Source organism: Arachis ipaensis, chromosome B08 (assembly GCF_000816755.2).
Source record: "Arachis ipaensis cultivar K30076 chromosome B08, Araip1.1, whole genome shotgun sequence".
Classification (NCBI taxonomy): Eukaryota; Viridiplantae; Streptophyta; class Magnoliopsida; order Fabales; family Fabaceae; genus Arachis; species Arachis ipaensis.
In genome coordinates, this window is record NC_029792.2 from 4,064,913 (window position 1) to 4,080,452 (window position 15,540).

A 15,540-nucleotide genomic window follows, 5' to 3' on the forward strand; every position below is an offset into this window, starting at 1 on the left:
GGAATTTGCGGAAATCACACTGGAAGTAGAAGCCTAGTCTCAAGAACATTACGAGCCGGCTATTACTGGCCGACAATGAGAAAGGATTGTAACAACAAAGTACAACGCTGCAATGCATGCCAACGGTGTGGACCACTCATCCACAACCCAGCCGAACTACTACACGCATCAAATATCAGCTGGCCGTTCCACAAATGGGGAATGGATATACTCGGCCCGTTCCCTATATCTACAGGACAGGTAAAATTTTTACTCGTGGCCATCGACTATTTTACAAAATGGATTGAAGCACAGCCCCTAGCAAAGATCACAGCCGAAAAGGTACAAAATTTCATTTGGAAAACGATAATATGCAGGTTCGGTTTACCTAGGGAAATCATATCAGACAATGGCAGGCAATTCACTGATAAAAAAATTGCATCATACCTTACAGATTTGCGCATTAAACATAATTTTTTCTCTGTCGAGCACCCTCAAACCAACGGGCTCGCAGAAGCTGCTAACAAAGTTGTTTTGCAGGCATTAAAAAAGAAACTAATAGATGTTAAAGGTCGGTGGGCTGAGCTCATACCAGAAGTAATATGGAGCTATAACATAACGCCGCATACAACGACGAATACAAGCCCGTTCCGACTAGTATATGGAGCAGAGTGCATGATACCAGTCGAGATCAGCCAAGGGTCTAGCAGAACCGAATACTTCAATGAAGAAGATAACTCAACTGAAAGAGCAACCGAGATCGACCTGATAGACGAAGAACGCAACCTGGCTAAACTACAACAGCAGGCCATGCAAACAATAATAAAGAAACAATACAACAAAAGAGTAAGACCAAGAACACTACAAGAAGGAGACTTAGTCATGCGACGGATGGAAGCCGTACGAAAGCCGCCAGGTCACGGAAAATTAGCCGCAAATTGGGAGGGCCCCTTCCGAATTTCCAAAGCCATTGGAAAGGGAGCATACTGCCTGGAAACAATAGAAGGAACACCCCTCCCCAACACATGGAACATTTCATCTCTGAAAATGTACTACAGCTAAGGCCGATTTGTAACGGTGATTTGGCCAGGTACTCTTTTTCCTGATCACGAGGTTTTTTCCTAAGGAGGGTTTACTCGGACAGGTTTTAACGAGGCCGACCATCTCACATAATAGACAATTCAATTTTACAATAAATATAAAGTTCTGCTACTTCAAATTAGCAAAACCGACCTTATAAGGCCAGACAAATTCAGGAAATATTCAATGTACATGAAAATCAACATGGGCCCTAAACATGCATTCCAAAAAACATACAAAAGCCGACAAACAAGGTTGGAAACAAAGTCCAAAATATCCCAACACAAAACTACACTAAATAAGACTTAAGAGTTCCTCTCAAGGGGGAGGAACACTCTCATCCTGATCTTCGACGCCCTCATCATCGGCAAAACGGCCATTAACTACAATCTTTGTGACATTCAAGCGCCCGACGTCAAACTCGGGGGCAAACAGTAAGACTTGGCTGACAGCACGGTCAAACCCAACCAAAAACATGTCCATCTTCTCCTCTTCAAGTTCATTAAGACGAGCAGTCATCTCACCCTTAACTTTGTCATTCTCCTTAAAATCAGCCTGGAGCACCCTGATTTGTTCATGAAGACGTCCCACTTCATCTTCCCTCTCTTTCTTCAATAACTTGATCTGTTCCTTCAGATCCCCTACTTCATTTTCCATCTCTTTCACCTTAGCAGTGACATCACTTACAGTTTTTTCTTTCTCTCTTAACAAAAGCTCGGAAGAGGCAGCTTTATCCACCAGGACCTGCTGCTCAGAACTTAACAACTCCGTAGTACGACCAACACAAAGAAGCCGAGAAGCAACAACCTAGAAAACAGAAGAGTGATTTCAGCCAACTAACCAGAATAAAACAGACAAAGAAAACAAAATTACATACTTGTATGAACTTGCCCATCCCCTCTAAACCCACACGACGAGTGAGTGCCATATCCCCAGGAAACTGGGAAACGCGATCAGCAAGCTCAGACAAAGGAAATTGGTCGCTCCAAAGCGAATGAGGATTCGCACCAGGAAGGAAGCCATGCAGCCGACGCTGACGATCAAAAACAGATTTGACAGCAACGTTTTGATCACCCTCAGAAATCACTTCCAATGAATTCTTCGACACAGTCTTCCTCCTCTTTGGCGAGGGAGGGACCTGCGCAGAGGAAAATGCATCATCTTCAACAGCATCTTTCACAGCCCCAGAAACATTGCCACTCTTATCAACCTTTTTCTTCAGAAAAGCTTGGAACTTGGCGGGATTCAGATTAGGCATCTTACTACCTGAAATAAAATGAAAGTTAGCAGACATATCACAAGACAGCGGAAAATTTCACACAACTAACGGTACCTATATATAATTTCAGCCCTTCAAAATCATTTTCCACATCGAATTTCAATAAATCAGGAATAGGCAAACATCCCCCAGCAGCAAAATTCTCAATTAAAAACTCCAACAGACAGTCCTCTTCAACGCTCATATCATCAGCCTCAAGAATTTGCAAAGGCTCCGAACACCAATAGAGAAGGAACTTTTCTATCATCTCGTCATCAAGGAAAAACAGATATACAGTCTCCAGAGCACGAATTTTTACAAACATAGATTTGAAATTTTTAAAAGAGGATTTATAAAGTAAAAACAGGGAGCGACCAGGAAAACTGCTCAGAAAAACCCAAAGACCCTTTCGCACCCCCTTGGATTGGAAAAGAGAAAAGAAAACGTTCAGTGAAGGGACAACATCCAAGAAATTCATAACAACTTCAAACGCACGCAGAAAGGCCCACGAGTTCGGGTGTAACTGCGAAGGAGCACAGTTAAGCTGAATCAAAACTCTACACTCAAAATTTGAAAACGGAAACTTCACATGAAGCTCAGACAAACACGGAACATACATGTAAAAGTAACCCCAGTCCCCCCTCCTCTCACAAACCCTATCCTGACCAGAACACGGAAGGAATTCAAAACCAACATCAGACCCAGGTCTTACAAATTTAGCAGGAACCAAACCCTGAACCGACTCTTGGCTACAGTAGGAGGATGCCTGAGTCTTTACGTCGTCATTAACCCAGTGATAAGGATTCTCCTTATCCTCCTCGACAACCTTCAATTTCTCTTTTTCCCTAACCATCTTTTCAGAAAAGAAAGTTGAAAGAAACAAAATGCAACAAGAAGACAAGGAGACTAACCTCTTGAAGACATAATCCCTAATTCACCAAAAACCCCTTTTTTGCAAAACACCTGAAGACTCGTGTTCGACAAACAATCAATTACAACCCACTACTTTAGTGGGAACATATCAAGTTATTCAGTTATGAGAAGGAAACAGATAAGCTTGCACATTGGTGAACGTGCGCATTAATCACGGCCCAGTTAACCAAGTGACAAACAATCACTTGTTCCAACAAAATAGATAAGCAAGCATTTCAGAATACAATTTCGAAAAAAAAAAAGCGGGTGAAATTTTTAAATTTTAGGCCCAAGCTTGTACGACCGTCGAGCTTGGGGGCTTGGCTATTCAGCCCCTCTACGCCGAGGTATATCTTCAGGAAAGCTCAACTTGTCGTATACACCAAGTCAAGCTTGGGGGCTGTGTACTGCACCCAACAATCTCGGTCATATCCGAGATATACCTCGACGCAACGGTAAGATATAAAAAACCGCCCATATACTCGAATCACGGGGCCAACGTCTTTTACCAGCATATCCGGATCAATCCACTCACGGAAATCTCGGAAAAAGGCCGACCGAAAATGCTCCACACTAAGCCTATAAAACAGGAAACAAAGGGCGACACATTACTCACCGCCTACCAGAATTACTTGACTTCATCCTACATCAGTTATCTTCAAGTTACACCTATAGTTTTAGAAAAACTTTATTTTATTGCTGACTCGGGCGTCGGAGTCCTTTTTGCAGGTACCACGCTCGGGTTCGAGTTCGCAAGGGTGACGTCGGCTCATAATTAACATCGGCTCAAGGACCCTTACGGTGACACAAGACCGACGTATAGATCACGCGCAATATCCTTGCCAGAACATGTATAAAATTAGTTTGATTAATTAACCTAAACCAAATATTTAGTTTTTTAGATAACCTTAAAGCCCTAATATATATATATACTAATATACATGCATGGAAGCGTGAGCATCGTACGTGTATTGAGGGTAGGAGTTTGTGCCGCATTGAAGGGTGCCGGAGGAGCGGCAGGTCGTTCCGCTGCCACCACTTGGTGGGGGAGGGGATCCGTGGTTACGTGGTGGGGGTGGGGAGCGGCAGATGTGAGTGCCGAGGTCAGGGTCGTCGTTGCACTTGCCGTTGGTGCAGATGAGCTGGCCGTCGCAGTCGTTGAAGTCGTTGCATGGGCCATAGCAGTAGGAAATTCCGTTTATGAGAGTGAATAGGCAAAATGAACAAGATAGAACCATAATGAAGGAGGTTGCTTTGTGAGCCATTATTGGGTATTAGATTATAATCACTAATTGGTGGTTTAGTTTTGTGCTTTCTGATGAGCATTAGATGTGATGCTTAAATAGAGGACAATCATAGTAAATACCTTTGATATTTATAAGTTATAATTAATTACAATTTGAAGAAAAAAAATGTGTGCTTACTGCTTATGCTACTCATGTAGCTAGTACGAAAACCCCGTGGATTCAGTTGCCGTGTAAGAAGGGGTGTAATGTAGATGATCATAATTATAAACCACAAAGAGAACAGAAAAATTGTTCACCAATATTTAGAACTTAATTAGATCATAAGTTAAGTTGTATCAAACACCCTTTTCCTTGTGTCGTTCCATATATTTATTAATTGAGTAACATTATCAAACTAACATTATAATAGATGGTCAACAAGCTAAGTTTATAATTGATTTTTGCATATTTTATTTTAATAAATTTTGAATGTTTTTTTCTTAAATATTAAATGTTGACTACAATATTTGTTATGAAATGTTAATTTTTTAAAATTTTCTCATTAATTATCAATTTTAGTTCAACATTAAGGTAAAACAAGAAAAAAGTATTACTTATATAATATTTTTCTTGTAACAAATTAAAACTACTTTGTATATAGAGGAAAAGACCGTGTTTTATGAGTAAATTAAAATTATTCTATATGTCAAATTAATTAGTTAAATGAGGGCTAGAGACGGGGAATGGGTGCCATGGTAGAAGAATAAAAGAAAAGACATCTAGTGAGACGGCTGCGTTTGTATTAGAAGAGGGTAAAAAAAAATACTGAAAACAAGATACAAAATGATAGACACAAAATTTTATGTTTTTATATTTTATTTGGCAATAAATTAAAATAAATTATGAAAATTTAATTTATTCTCTTTTTTTACATTTAAAAAATTAAAAAAATATATAATAATAAAAAAATATAATTATAAAAAATTAACACAAATAATAAAAAAATAAAAAATAAATTGTGTTTCTTGTTAGTATTTCTGTATTTTTTTTGTTAAGATGAACATAAAATATACTAATTTAATATTCTTGAACATAATATTTCTGTTCACGTCTCATTTGTCAAATAAAATTTTATATTTCTGTATTTGTATCTCAATATCCTGTCCTTAAAAATAATCGCAGAAAGAATAATATTATTTGACATTCTCTAATGATATATATGATAACTAAATTTATGCTGCCGCAGACTACCCCTCTTCAAAATTTTTTAAATTTTGTAATGGGATAGATACCGGATACAGGCGTGAAATTGTCAAAGTTGGAGGCTATTGATTGAATTCCTCAATTCCATGTGCATGTTTTAGCAGTTCATTCCTTCTCTTATACGTATAGAGGAATACTAGAAAATCAAAAGGATATTAGCTAAATATTTTTAGGTGACTTTAAAATTTCTACAAGTTAATATATATGGATGTTTCTTTTGTTAAGTATCAGAATGTGCATGTTTTAGCAGTTCATTCCTTCTCTTATATGTATAGAGGAATGCTAGGAAATCAAAAGGGTATTAGCTAAATATTTTTGAGTGACTTTAAAATCTCTACGAGTTAATATATATGGATGTTTCTTTTGTTAAGTATCAGAATGTTTCTTCTTCATACTAAATGGATGTTCTTTTATATATTTTTTGAATTTTTTTGTATTGCAAATGTGAATGTCTCTATTTTTTAAAAAATTTTTTATATATATATTTTTTAAATTTTATAGATATTTAATTATTTTTGCTAAAATATAATTAAATGTTTCTTTTGTTAAGTATTAGGATTTTTTTTATATTAAATGAATGTTTTTTTATAAATAATACTGACAAATAACAATTCTTCCCTAAGTTCATTCTTCCAAGATATAATTTCCGTACAAATATACCTGCATCATCATCAAGATTCATATTGTATTATATTAAAAAAAACACACACAATACATGTGAGAATGGATTGGATTGACGAGAATGAATGATGACCTCCGCGGAGAAGCCACGAACTTCTCCGAGAACGATCTTCTCGAGGCCATTAACGCTAAGCGTGGACATGAAATCCACCACGCGCCGCGCGTGGTCTATGGCTTTCTGGCGCATTAGGATGTTTAGGATGGGGTAGAAGGTGGTCACACTGGGGCGACAGCCTCCGACGTCGGTACGTGTCATATATTCGATGACATGGAGTACGGTGACGAAATCGAAGGTGGACTTCGTGTTGAAGCAGTTGTCTTGAATGCGCTTGTTGAGAACGTCGCGGAGAGAATAAAAGTCGTCGGCGCTTCCAGCAGCATTGGTGAGAGAGAGTGGTCTGTGTGTGTGATTGTTGGAGGTGGATAGGTTAATGTCAGAGAAAAGAGGAAGGCTTTTATAAATTTTAATTAGGTTTACTTAATTAATTTTAAATTTTTTAAATTCAAAATTTAAAAAATAAAATTAATTATTAATATAAATTAATGTGATTTTGTTTAGTTTTTGGCTGATAACCTCTTGATTCCTATATTCCTTATACTTTTCCATATGTTTAACACTGTTTAACACTTTTCCATATGTATAAGGACTAGGGCATTGTACATATAAATTTTGAATTAAAAAAAAAAACATTTTTTCCTTTTTTAATATATGATTTATTTATGAACCATTTTAAAATTTGTTATTGAAGAATTACTTGTAAAGCCGGACATTATCACGTCAAAAAAACTAAAATCATCTAATATCTATTACATTAGTCCATGACAAATATATTTTGAATAAATTAGTACATAAAAAAATATATGGAACTAAACCCTAAATCAGTCAACAATGAAACAACTTAATTAATTATAAATATAATAATTAGTTTTATTTATTTATGATTTAAAATATTAGTTATTAAATATTTTACCACATTTAAATTATGAGGAGATACGTTCAGTATCATTGCAACGTGAATAATGAAAATTGATTCAATTAGTTTCCGTCTTTTCACTCTCCTTCCCTCTCCAAATGTCTAAAACATAATAAATCAGAAAGAAAACATTTAGAACTATCCAATTTACAAAGAAAAGAAATATTCTAATACTTAGCATAAACACCATCCACATAGAGATTTTAAATTCACCCAAAAGCATTTGGCTAGTTTTTTGTTGGAATCATTTTGATTCCCTAACATTATTGTTAGTACATATGGCTAGGGGTGGAAAAAGGTCAGGCGGCCTGGCCTGTGTTTGGCCTGGCCTGGCCTGTTATAAAATAGGCACAAGCTCAGGCTGTTATAAAAGCCTTATTATGTTAATAGGCCAGGCCCAGGCTCACTAATTAGTCTGGCCTGGCCTGTCAGGCCTGTTTGGACCTTTTAATATATAGTTATATATATATAAATAATTTTTCTCACTAATTAGCTTGGCCTAGTCTGTCAGGCCTGTTTGGACCTTTTAATATATAATTATATATATAAATAATTTTTTTATTATTAATAAAATAATGAGATATTTTAAATTTACTATATTTAATTATAAATAATTTTATATATTTTAAATACTTTAAAATTTAAAAATTCTTATAAATATTAAATATGACATTTTATATATAAATATATTTATTAAAAAATATTTTTTTTAAATAATATTTTTATTTTTGTAAAAAAAAAAATTAGCAGGCCTTTTAACAGATTTCAGGCTAGGTTAGACTAAATAACATATTAGGCTTAGTACTTTGAAAAAAGCCTATAACAGGCTGCAGGCCAGGCTCAGGCCAATTAACTACATGACAGGCCAGATCTGTTAAGAACAAAGTCCTGACCTATTTTCACCCCTACATATGGCTCAAAGAAAATAATGAACATATATTTTAAAATAGAATATTACGTCAGAAAATGTGAAGAAGAAGAAGAGAAACAATTAAAAAAAAAAAAAGAAAAATACCGAACTCATGCATGTGTAAGACCTTGTTCTAGAATACAATGTCTACATGGTGGATAAAAAAAATGCTGTACAAATAAAGACAATTTTCCCATTTTAGTACTTCCCATATACATGAGCGAGGTTATATTACTAAATTCAACGATATATGCTGGTCTAGAAAGGTAGTACCGCAGTAGCTAGGAATTATTTCTGTCATTTGATCATAATTCAGCTAATTTGATATATTTATAAATTAATATATGATATTAAGATACATTAACTTGTAAAAGCCAAAAAAGGAATTAACAATTATTGTGAGAGCGAGGGAAGCTAGGCATAAATAAACTCAGCAACCACCGATGATCATCATTACTCAGAAAATAAAAACCAAAAAAGAAGATACAAAAAAAATATATGGAGGTCATTTGAAGTGAAACAAGTAGACTTGGCCATTAGCATTCACCCCGAGGTACAATGACATTAATGGCGCCGTCTTCATAAGTCAAGCATCCTGCGGAATTTCGCTTATCAAATCTTACATGGAATAGAATGCTGAGGATTCGCTATACTCTCTTTTGCTATACTAACGCCTACCTCACACCCACACACACATGAAAATTTTTTTTTTTTTTTTTTTTTTATGATTTTCTAAATTTTTTTGGCTGCGCACGTCATGTTTAAAAATGCTGACCAGTTGTTATTGGGTTTCTTATCTCAATGGTGTATTATTGTTTGGTAATGTATCTCAATGGTGTATTTAGTTATAAGTTGTGCCTACACTTTGGAGGCCCTTTAACAATATACCTAACCATTGCAGATGGATAATGGGCTATTTCGCCCTGGGCTCATGAATGGTGGACCCACTAATGCTTCCAAGATTCATATCATGTTGCGTGACCCACACTTCACAAGGAGCTGTATAAGGGTTTGAACTTTGAACACTGAGTAAGCTCAGGAAACTATAGAACACATAGTAATAGTGGTGTGTCGTGTGTGTTGTGTAAAAGACCCAAAAAAACAAAAAACAAAAAAGCGCGTAAAAAATTATGTCCAAACTCCAAAATGAAAAAAACAAACGTAGAAAATAACATACCACTCAAAAAGGTTTAATTATTCGGCGGTCCTATAATTTCATCGAATTTTTAATTAAGTCTCTATACTTTTTTTTTCAATTGAGTCTCTATACATTATTTTTTTTTCAATTTAGTCCCCGCTAACGTTAAACGTCAAAAAAATATTTGTGAATTGTGAAATTACTTGTAAACCTTTAGGGATCCAATTGAAAAGAAAAAAAATATAGGAACCTAATTGAAAATTCGATAAAATTATAAATGTTCAATGAAAGATATTCCTATAATCCTATTCAATAATTCTAAGACATTAAAGATATTCCTATAAATCAACAATAACATTGATAACGGCCGATTCTTGTGCGACTCATCAAGAGGCTGGCTCATGGTAAATGCAACAGTTCTAACATGTTTCGCCTCGGATGAGTTTTTTAACGGCAGACGGCATACCAGGCAAGTGGATTGTTTCCTCAGCCATATGTCAATGCAAGAAAGATGAAATGTGTGATCGCATTTCGGCATGATGCGTAACATTTCTCTTTCTTTGTAATCTGCCAAACATATGACACACCTGTAGAAGTAATGCAAATTAGTTATCCATTCATTGACTCCTTGGTTGAGCTTATTTCGAATCCATGAAGTGCTTTTCTTAAAAAACGATGTTAAGATAATCACAGTATCTAGAAAACACTAGAAGTTACAATACGAGATTAAGGAACGTATGAGGTACAAGTTGTACATGAGCTGAAACTGAGAGACCAAACTTAACTGTGTATCTTCTATAGCACTGAAGGTCTCTTGGTTGAACTTCAAAATGGGGATTGCATCAAGCATAACAGGCTTGGATTCAAGGTCATTAGCATGATGTTTTGGCTATCAAAAACAATGAAAAATTAAAATCTAAATTACCAACAGATAAACAAGTAAAATAAACAAAACCACAACTTAGATATAAACTAAACTACTAATTAGGCAAAAAATAATATCATCAACTTGAATTATATGATATATGCAGATTCATGAACCCGAAGTATATGATATATAGAATACTGACCTATGAAAAAGTCTCAACTACATACTCATCTTACAAAAGAATCAAATGAAAGGGCAATATATACATTGTTCAATACCTATATACCAATTCTACATCTTATTAAAATTTATAGCCAAATCACATATTTATTCTAGGAAAAAGATGTAGCATTTGCATCATTTCATATAGAAGCTTGCAAAAGAATCAAAATTATAGCTGTCCTCATTCCTTATATGCCTCAAGGAGAATTGGATCAGAACAACAATCTAGAAACCATTACCAAATAATATATAGTATAGAACTAATTTTCACAAAAGTTGAGCAAAATATCAAAAACTCAAACTTATATTCACAAATTACAACCCAGAAAAAAGCTTAATAAATTAGCTCAGAAAAAGGAGGGGGTTTGAAGAGGTGAAATTTTTACCTTTTCTATGTCAATCCTAGATTCAATCTCATACATCACGCGAGATTCAACACTCTCTCTTATCCTCCCACAATTGATTCTTGTGCACATAAACACAATGAAAGTGGCACTCATCCCAAACCCAATGACCGTGGTAACCAAATTGGTACCTGAACCCATAATCTCCAATCACCATTTTTTTTTTCTTTTTTCAAATTTTAACACAAGAGAAGAAGAAGCGCACGCCGAGTGGCGGACAGGGCTTCGACGGTGAAGTGAGGTGAGGCACGCCGAGTGGCGGACAGGACCGACGGAGGAGAAATGCACTACACACAATTCTCAGAGAGCAAATTAGAAGCTGGCTAAGGTTTTTTTTTTTTCCTTTTGGGACAAAATGTCAAGGGTGTTTTGGGTATTTTGAAAAAATAGAGACATATCCAATTAGTATATCTAATCCAAACAGGAGAATATTCGTTTTTTAAACAGAATATTCTGTTATCTTAAACGATATTTTCACGGTAGGGACTTAATTGAAAAAAAAATTAACGTATAAGGAGTCAGTTGAAAAGAAAAAAAGTATAGGGACTTAATTGAAAATTCGGTGAAACTATAGGAACCTGCAAAGTAATTAAACCACTCAAAAATAATAAAAACGAACCTAAAGGCATATCATTTGCGCAGCTGAGACTTCACTCAGATGGTAATTCATGTACCTCTAAATACGCTGCTTAAAAAAAAACTTTTAATGTTGTATGGGTGAGTATGTAGTATGAGTGTGCTGTGATACTTAAGATTGGGATTGTCCAATCCACTTGAAAAAAAAAAAAAACATATCATTTGCAAATTGTTTGCAACCTTGCAGGAGAAGGAGAAATGGTGAAATCTTTCTGCAATGTATATATATAATTGTTTGAAAGGCGACACAAATAAATATAGGGGAAAATTCAGGTCTAGTCAACTTTACGTGAAGTTGATAATTGAGAACCGTTAGATAAAAATTTAGTTAAATAAGTCAAATTATCTAATCATTCTCAATTTTTAACATCACATACATCACATAAAATTTACTGTACTTGAGTTTCATCATAAATATATCATCAATGGATATTTCCTTTGTACTCAAGAATTAAGATGCTGAGTTGTCCCTACGGAATATCTGAAATCAAATTTAATTATTGAAATTGAAGGATATGATGAACTCGTAGACAACTATAGTATGTACGGCTTTGCTACATCCGTATGGCATTCGAAACTAAAACTAAGGAATTAGAATGAGGAAAATAGCACCCAGAGAGAGTAGTAGAGAACTCTGTCAATTTTTTAATTTCGTGTTCACGTGCCGGAGGAGCCAACTTCCAGTTTAAAAATTCAATGGATCGTGTAGTCTACATCTATAGACCTATCTAACTCTATTTAGTAACATGTGCATTATTATTATTATTAACCTCAAGAAAAAGAAAAACGTTACAAGTTGTATTGACGATTGAACTCGCGCCCACAATGAATTACTAATTCGCTATTCCCCAATTGTGTGCAAAATAAAGCCATGAAGGCTGAAACTGCATCAACTTGCTAGCTGGACTACTCGGCACTTTTAGGATTAGGTCTTCAAATTCAACCATCCCCAATCATCAACCCCCTCCATTCCGTTTGACCCACCATCCTCTCAGGTATTGCTTCATCAACGCTCCATCCTCCGTACCCCCAAATTCAAAATCAAAAGCAACTCTAATATAAAACCTCTCTCCATTTTCCTCTCTTATATCAATTAACATCCTACATGTGTAAGACCAAAATGGCCACCAACGCCGCCAACCCTACCTCAAGCCCACGACCCTCTCGAAATCCGGCCTCCCGCTCCAACTCCCAGCCCAGTACTCAAGCCCAAACGCCAAGGACATCGACACCAAAGCCCACCGCCCCATCCCGCTTTGCCCCAACCGCAACCGCAACCACCACCTCCTACTCGGACCCAACAACATCATCTTCCTACGGCAGCTTCTCCACTACCGGCTACCGCCTCTCCTCCGATAACTCCATCTCCAGCCGCACCTCCCTCACCCACCTTCGCGACACTCTCCCCGAAAACCCAAACATCTATGACTTCTCCGAAATCTGCGTCGCCACCAACAACTTCCTCGCCAAGCGCTACTCCTCCTCATCTTCCACTCCTTCCTGGCGCTGCACTCTACGCGGTGCTGACGTCATCGTCTTCCAGCGCAAGTTCCGCCGGAAGCTCGAGACCTCGCAGCTCCGGGAGCGGCTCTCCCTGATCTGCCGGAGCCATATCGTCAGCATCATCAAGCTCCTCGGCGCGTCCATCTCCGGCGACCACATCTACCTCGTCTACGAGTTCGTCAACGGCGCCAACCTCTCCGATTGCCTTCGGAACAAGATCAACACTCACTTCACGGTGCTGTCGACTTGGCTCTCGAGAATGCAGGTGGCCACCGATGTCGCTCACGGCCTCGATTACGTTCACAACAAGACAGGATTGAGCATCACTTTCGTCCACAACCACATCAAGAGCAGCGCTATAGTCATCACCGAGCCTAATTTCAATGCTAGGGTTTGCCATTTCGGTGCCGCGCAGCTCTGCGGTGAGATCCAGGAAGAGGAAAGCGATGTCGCTGCCGCGAAATTGGGAGAAATCGAGGAGGAACCCTTGGCATCTCCTTCCCCGGCGAGGTCCGAAAAATTGAAACGATCGGGTGGTTCTGCCATGCAATTCGAGGGGGTGAGGGGATACATGTCGCCGGAATTTCAGGCCACCGGCGTGGCGACGCAGAAGTCCGACGTGTACGCGTTCGGAGTAGTTATGCTGGAGCTTCTCTCCGGGGAGGAGCCGCTGAGGTTCAGGTACGACAAGAAGAGTGGAGAGTTCGTGAGGACATCTGTGATCGACGCTGCGAGGGCGGCCGTGGACGGTGGTGAGGGGGCGCTGAGGAGGTGGGTGGATAAGAGGCTGAAAGACTCGTTCCCGGTTGAGGTTGCCGAGAAGGTGACACGTGTGGCGTTGGATTGCGTACACGTGGATCCAGATAAGAGGCCCAAGATGGGTCGCGTAGCTGACAAGATATCAAAGCTGTATTTGGAATCAAAGATTTGGTCTGAAAATGTTAGAATGCCCACTGAAATTTCTGTTTCTTTGGCTCCTCGATGAGATCTTCCTTTCGTGGCGGCCCCTTTTTTTGTTTTATTATTAATTCTTAACCCTTTCATAAGATTAGGAGAATTTCGACCGTAGATTAAGTAGAAATAGATTAACAATCATTCTTGAGGTCTTAGATGACTTCTTCTGTGGATGATGCTTTGTCTTTGTGGATTATTGAGTTTTTAATTCGATTTGATTGTGACAAGAGTTGGGGGAATATGTAAATTCACAGAGAGGATACATAATATTTTATTTGGAGTTTATAGGATTGGCTACCAGTATACTAGTATAGTATTAATATTAAGATACGTCATAATTTGATAGAGAATGTTATAAAACAAAACATTATTTCCTTTTCTTCCGACAATGTTTAATCTTACTTTAAGATTTGAACTCCATGATCACATGCTCATTTAGTTTATAATTTATATAAAAGCAAGTATGAACTGCATGAGTAATTAGCTGAACAATGAGGTGGCATCGATTTGAAAGTCTATGAATTGACTTTTTTTTTTTTAATATCCTAATGAATTGGTCTCTTTCTAAACGTAATTCAACTTTAAAATTGTGAACAAAATCTGAAAAAGGTTTAGGTAGTTGATCAGTGCAGTCGATATCGAATCAATAATGCTTGCCCAACTTGATATATTCAACGGGGTCTATCATCTATCATCCAAATAAGGTTGGTTCATACACGGGTTGTTATAATTGGTATGATGATATGATTTTAACTGGCGATGCTATGCTATAAATCTATAATGCTAAAGTGCCAATTGACAAATAGGAACATGTGACGCTAATGCTGCAAATTTTTGGCCTTTCCTTGTTTGACTTTTATCTGTAATGGAAAAGTTATTAGCAAACCACTGTTGAATGCCGACATACTCATTGCTCACTTTCCAACAATTTTGCTGCAGTGATCATATATTGGTGCGGATGAACATGCGGTTTTATATGTGATGTGAAATATAATACACAACTCACACGCTTCACTACTTGTGCGGGCCTGGCCTGGCGTGGCGATGCAAGTGCCTGAGAGTTTTGTACAAAAGAAAATGCGACAATGAAAGGCCAAAAATGTGTTATAGACCTCTAAAAAAATGCATGTAATCTTGAGCCAAGCCAGAAAATAGAAGGCCATGTCAAAAATAAAAAGATGTGTGTACGTGCGTGTGATGTATGACAAAAAGAAAAAGGAGTTAACCCCAAGAACAGGAAGAAAAAATCAACGACTGAAATGAAGTCACACGGCAGATGAGACGATCAAATGGTTAAAAAGAGTTTAATTAGATATCTAATTTTTTTAACTAACTTAGATTAGTCTAATTGTTAGTATGCATAAGTAAGTATTAGAACTACCATCAGATTAATCTTTATTCTTTAATTTACGGAGTTAGAAGATAATGTAAAAAAAAAATCTATTTTTTTTAAATTATAAATGATAAATTCTTTGAAAAGTAAAAGTTAAAAAATTAATTTTATAATAACAAATTAATTGATATTATGATCA

At 36.9% G+C, this 15,540-nt stretch overlaps 3 protein-coding genes across 3 annotated transcripts in view; 1 reads left to right on the top strand and 2 right to left on the bottom strand.

The window, feature by feature from the left end:
• The window catches only part of LOC107610430 (kiwellin-like), a 9,857-nt gene extending 5,299 nt beyond the window's left edge, over window positions 1-4,558 (bottom strand). The window contains exon 1 of the mRNA XM_016312481.2: window positions 4,196-4,558. Within this exon, the coding sequence (XP_016167967.1) occupies window positions 4,196-4,494 (299 nt within the window). The 5' untranslated portion in view covers window positions 4,495-4,558. The remainder of the gene's footprint in view (window positions 1-4,195) is intronic.
• LOC107610428 lies at window positions 6,343-11,136 on the bottom strand. Its single transcript, XM_016312480.2, has 5 exons — window positions 10,898-11,136; window positions 10,207-10,310; window positions 9,778-10,008; window positions 6,473-6,797; window positions 6,343-6,378 (listed from the first exon to the last, which is right to left on the bottom strand). The coding sequence occupies exons 1-5, from the start codon at window positions 11,054-11,056 to the stop codon at window positions 6,343-6,345; spliced, it is 855 nt and encodes a 284-aa protein (XP_016167966.1). The 5' UTR covers window positions 11,057-11,136.
• On the top strand, window positions 12,200-14,295 carry LOC107614039 (protein LYK5). Its single transcript, XM_016316247.2, has one exon. It carries the CDS (start codon window positions 12,657-12,659, stop codon window positions 14,037-14,039), a length of 1,383 nt encoding a protein of 460 aa, XP_016171733.1. The 5' UTR covers window positions 12,200-12,656; the 3' UTR covers window positions 14,040-14,295.